The 4,955-nt window shown below is 31.4% G+C and overlaps 1 protein-coding gene across 1 annotated transcript; it reads right to left on the bottom strand.

Moving 5' to 3' along the window:
* Positions 1-682: 682 nt before the first annotated feature.
* LOC143595922 (caffeic acid 3-O-methyltransferase-like) lies at positions 683-2,855 on the bottom strand. Its single transcript, XM_077074818.1, has 4 exons — positions 2,467-2,855; positions 1,212-1,522; positions 1,059-1,123; positions 683-985 (listed from the first exon to the last, which is right to left on the bottom strand). The coding sequence occupies exons 1-4, from the start codon at positions 2,853-2,855 to the stop codon at positions 689-691; spliced, it is 1,062 nt and encodes a 353-aa protein (XP_076930933.1). The 3' UTR covers positions 683-688.
* Positions 2,856-4,955: the final 2,100 nt, after the last annotated feature.

Here is a 4,955-nt window from a genome sequence, read left to right as displayed (position 1 = left end):
AATTGTTCAATTATGATATAAAAAAATTTTATGTTATAACCCTCCGATTGAAATGTTCTGGTCCCGTCACTGCATTCACATACAACACTAATAATTGCATGCAATACACACTATCGCATATACATAATACAACACTAATGCACATATGCACTATATCAATTTTTTTTATTTTTTGTATATAATATGACACTATTGCACTAATACAATACAAAAAATTGCATATATGCTATTCAACACTATCGCACATATCAAAATAAATACTAGTGCACGCATGCAATAAAAAAAGTCGATGTATTGCATATGTGCACTACAACGAGTTTTTTTATTATTGTTATTTTTATTTTTTTTAGTAAAGAATAACAACATATAAGAAGGATGAAAGAAAAAAAATTTAAAAATATTTTTTGTAGTTAGATTAAAAATATTTTTTTATTAATTCTCTAGTTCTCTCTTTATTATCTCCTTATATATATATATATAACGTTTTAAATATGTCTCACCCGTGTGTAACGCGGGCACTATCCTAGTTTCATAAGAAAGGATTTAAACAAGCTATAAAATAAACTGTGGAAGTTTTATTGAATGAGCATAAAATTTGAGATGTTACAACAATACAACATTGTAAACATTCTTTAATCCATCTTGGAAACTTGCAGTTATTTAGTAATATTGCAGTTTTAAGATAATTCTACTTATAGAATTCGATAACCCAAAAGGTGCACTTGAAGCATTTCTTTCTCATGCTGCTGAATCCTGACTCTATAGCCAACGTCAGAAACTCTTCCTCGGTACGCTCCTTTCCTCCATATGTTAAAGTCAACATGAGTGCATCAAGATGAGTGTCGGCTTTCGTGATAGAACTTGTATCTGGTAGAAAAGGAACAATCTTATCTACTATGATTACTTTCCCATCATCCGGTAAAGCCGTATGGCAGTTCTTTAATAACTTTATGCATTCGTCATCACCCCATCCATGCACTATCCACTGTATTTTAATATTTTATAGTACAAGTTAGTTGTAAATTACTAACTAATTTTAAAAGGAAGCATATAATTACCTTGAGGAAAATGGCATCACCTTTGGGAACACCGTCAAACATATCTCCAGCAACATGTTCTACACCTGAATTCACATAAACGTAAAGACACAATAATATTGCTTTCACTAATTTATATGATGAAATCAAGAACACACATGCGCGCATACGTACCTGGAAATTGTGGTGCACGACTTATCATAGTAGGTAGATCAAAATTGATGCCTTTAATCTCTTTATGTTTTGATACAATCATATACAGGTTTCCTCCAAGTCCACCTCCAACATCAACCAAAGTTTTGAGGTTGTTGAAGCCGTCGTAATCTTTGAGAATTTCTTTTATTAAAATTGCTGAAGTATCTTTCATGGCCTTGTTAAAAACCTCGGTGAACCGAGGATCGGATGCCATATATTCATATCCTTTCATTCCAGTGACCTTCTCAACTGGAGTGCCTCCGTCAACTACTGAATCTTTAAGTTTAAACCTTGTTATATATAAAAAAAAAACAACGTTGAATAAGTTAACCGCCTTGTTACAAATTAATAATCTATCATTGTACAGTGTAAATCTATAGAATTTGTCAAAACTAACCACCACATGGAAAAAGCATCTACATTTTATGGACATATATATCTTTAATGTCAAAAAGAAGTGTTTATCAATTATGTATCACAATTTTCTTGTCATCTAGACAAATAGTGGCACAATGCGAGTATTTTGGTATATTTTAACAGGTTTAAGTATGGGTAAGTTTGGTTTGGTTAAACTAGCCTATAGCCGAGGTACATGTTTTAGATATTCATAACTGATTAGTTTGAATTATAACTAATTCCGGTTTTAGTCCGATGCCCACTGAGAAAAAGTAGTGTAAAATGTGAGACTGATGAAAATAATATTCTAAGATGGATTATTATCGATCAATTACAAAAATATTAAATTATTAAAATCCAATTTTATTTAATTTTAAAAAGGATAATAAACAAAATTTAATACGTTGAAAATAATGACAACTCTTTTTCCAAAGTATTACTTTATAAAATTATAATAAATATGAAGACTAATTAAATGTCTGTGTGTTAATTTAGTTATTTATGCATATCTTGAGACCCGCGTATTGCATGGGTTTTTTTAACAAAAGATATATATCTTGAATAACTCATTCACCATTTGAATGAAAGGTTATAAGCGTTTTGCATATGAATATTGTTATAAAATATCTTGGATTCGTTTAAGGTTACAAAATGTAAGATAACTATAAATTTTAAATATTTGAAAATAAATAGGAATAAAAAGTAAATATTAAATTAAAATTATTTTAAATTGATAATTTCTAATGTAAGCGTGACAAATGACAAAAATTATAACTTTTTGTACCGGTCTCCGGTACCGGTCTCTAACCCTTAAATCCGCCACTGAATTTGAACGTACCAGCTTTTAATGGTCACCTGATCTTGCAACAAATCCATCATCGGGCTCAACGACGCACCATCCTCATTCGGGATAAAGTGATTAGCAACAGGTGCGAGTCCATACGCTCTAACCGGCTTAGAATCATGCTCCACTTGGGTGCATGTGACAACCGAATAGCTTGCTAGTAACTGAAGCATCCGGTCAAGTTTGTTAGGGGCGTCATCGTTTGAGACCGACAAACGGATTGCGATCTCTTGAGCCGAGAGCTTGGCACCTGGCCCCCCCTCGGCTATGGTCTCAAGGACCTTGAGCTTGATTGCATTAGACAACACCATTGGCAATGTTATAGAGGTAGCAAGTTGCATTGCGTAAGTGTATTCGGCCTCTATATCGCCAATGGTATCCATTTTCACTCACTAAAATATTTGGTTGCTTTTTGTTGCTAAAAACTTTTGTTTGATTAAAAAGATGTCATCGGTCGTTTTTATAGGAACAGTATGATTTGAATTTTCGGATAGTCTACGAGGATAAGGACGAACTTAGGTGACAACATTTATTAAAATGTTGATTTTTCTCTATGTTGCCTAATATGAATAATTAAGGGGGTTTGTATATTGTTTGAATATGTTAATGCTGCCAATTTCTAAACTGTTTTACGATACAGTTAAACTTATTTAGGGAAAAGGTATAGTATGTAACCTTTTCATTTTTTCTTAAACAATTAAATTAGTAGACTAGACATATCATTTATCCTTCTCGGTCCATAAATGTAAAATCCTACTTTTGTAAATAGTCATAAATAAAATTTTGTAAATTTAATAGTGTGTTAGTGTTTGATTATGTTGACATGGATTTAGGAATGGGTTAGGATATGGTTATGCGCCATAAGGCCCACGGGGTTTCCTATATAACCCCCCTTAACCACATTTTCCATCACTTTTTCCATATACACACTCAAAACACACACAAACTCTCATCCTTTCATATTCATTTAAGATTCAGAGAAACAAGGATATATCTCGTGTTCAAGCATCATCAAACACCAAGAAACATGTCTAGATCCACGAGTTGGTCCAAATCCGAACCCATCCAAACCCGTTAGGTAAGTTTCGGGTTAAAAAGGCCGGTTAAGTGTTTGAAGTCGGTTTGCCATGAAACTTGGTATAATAGTAGATCGGGCTGCAAGATACAAGAAACGCATAAACTTGATGAAAAAACAAGTTCATGGCCGTGATCCGGTTAACAATCGGGTCGTGTAAAAGCAAGTTGACAAAGTCGTTACGGCCCAGAACTTACCATAGTGGTAAAACGTGTCACACCCCAACCTACAGCGGTATATGCCAGGGCGCGACATAATTGTATCATACCTCAAAAGACACTAAAGTATAATACACGTGTCAATATCTAAATTATTTATTTCATAAATTTTAAGTACGTAAAAACACAAACATTGTCTCGAAATAAATAAACATTACAAGTGAAAAATAATTAAAATTCATCTAAAAGTTTTCATTCGTCATGCAACCTAAAGTCTAACTATTCTTTAACTTGTTTTCTTCATCCCAAAAAGCTACATGCGTCATGCGTGAAAATATATAGTTTGCCAACATAAAGTTAAGTAAGTAATTACGGTTTTTGAATACATATAATATTGAAAATGACAATTCTTTGCGATAAATATGAACTAATACAACTAACATAACAATAAATATAAAAATTGTCTTTTCACTCAAATCACATATATAACAAGCTACTCCGACGGCGTATAATCATCATACTAATGAGGATGAAGATGAGATACCAACAACCATAACTTAAAAGTAAACGCATAGTCACATTCGCACGTATAACCAATTGAGCAATATCATACAAACACAAATAATGGAATTGCAGTGTAAAATAAAATAACTGAGTTTGTGAGCGCAAAACACCCCCAAAATATAAAACGGTAAAAAGAGGGGATGTGAATTACTCACCTTTAGCAAGTAGATTAGTGAAGATGAAACGGCAATAAACAATTAAAGTGAAAACGATCGAGCTCCTCAAGATTTGCCGACAAAGATTCCTAGTTAAATATAATATAAATTAATTTATAAATGAAATATTAACAAGAGTTATAACGTAGTTAAGGTTGGATGGGGTTTTAAGCCAAAATTGAGATTAACGAATTGCTAGTTCAATTGTTAAGGTTATTAATTGTTTTAAATAATTTGTAGTCTTTTCGGGTTTAAATTCATTAATATATTTGTTATTTATTATTTAATATTATTATTACCATCGTTGTTCTTGTTATTAGCATTAATATTATTATTATTATGTTAGATTTACACATTAAATACATTTAAAGATAGGAAAACTAATTGCACCTTTACTATAATTATTTTGTATTTATATTATTATTATTATTTGATATTCATGCTATATTAACTATTGATAAAAACGTAACTATTATCTAATAATATTATTAAATATTATAATATATATATATATGTACTAATGGGAGAGTT

Source organism: Bidens hawaiensis, unplaced genomic scaffold, assembly GCF_021521415.1.
Source record: "Bidens hawaiensis isolate Kalapana, Puna unplaced genomic scaffold, B.hawaiensis_p1.1 tig00045723_1, whole genome shotgun sequence".
In the NCBI taxonomy this organism is placed as follows: domain Eukaryota; kingdom Viridiplantae; phylum Streptophyta; class Magnoliopsida; order Asterales; family Asteraceae; genus Bidens; species Bidens hawaiensis.
This window is presented reverse-complemented; position numbering and strand designations above follow the sequence as displayed.

Coding starts and splice junctions, on each gene's coding strand:
- LOC143595922 (XM_077074818.1), bottom strand. CDS start 2,855: ATGGATACCATTGGCGATATAGAGGCCGAATACACTTACGCAATGCAA. Junction 1,124..1,211: donor TCGTGCACCACAATTTCCAG/GTACGTATGCGC, acceptor ATGTGAATTCAG/GTGTAGAACATGTTGCTGGA. Junction 986..1,058: donor GTGATGCCATTTTCCTCAAG/GTAATTATATGC, acceptor ATTAAAATACAG/TGGATAGTGCATGGATGGGG.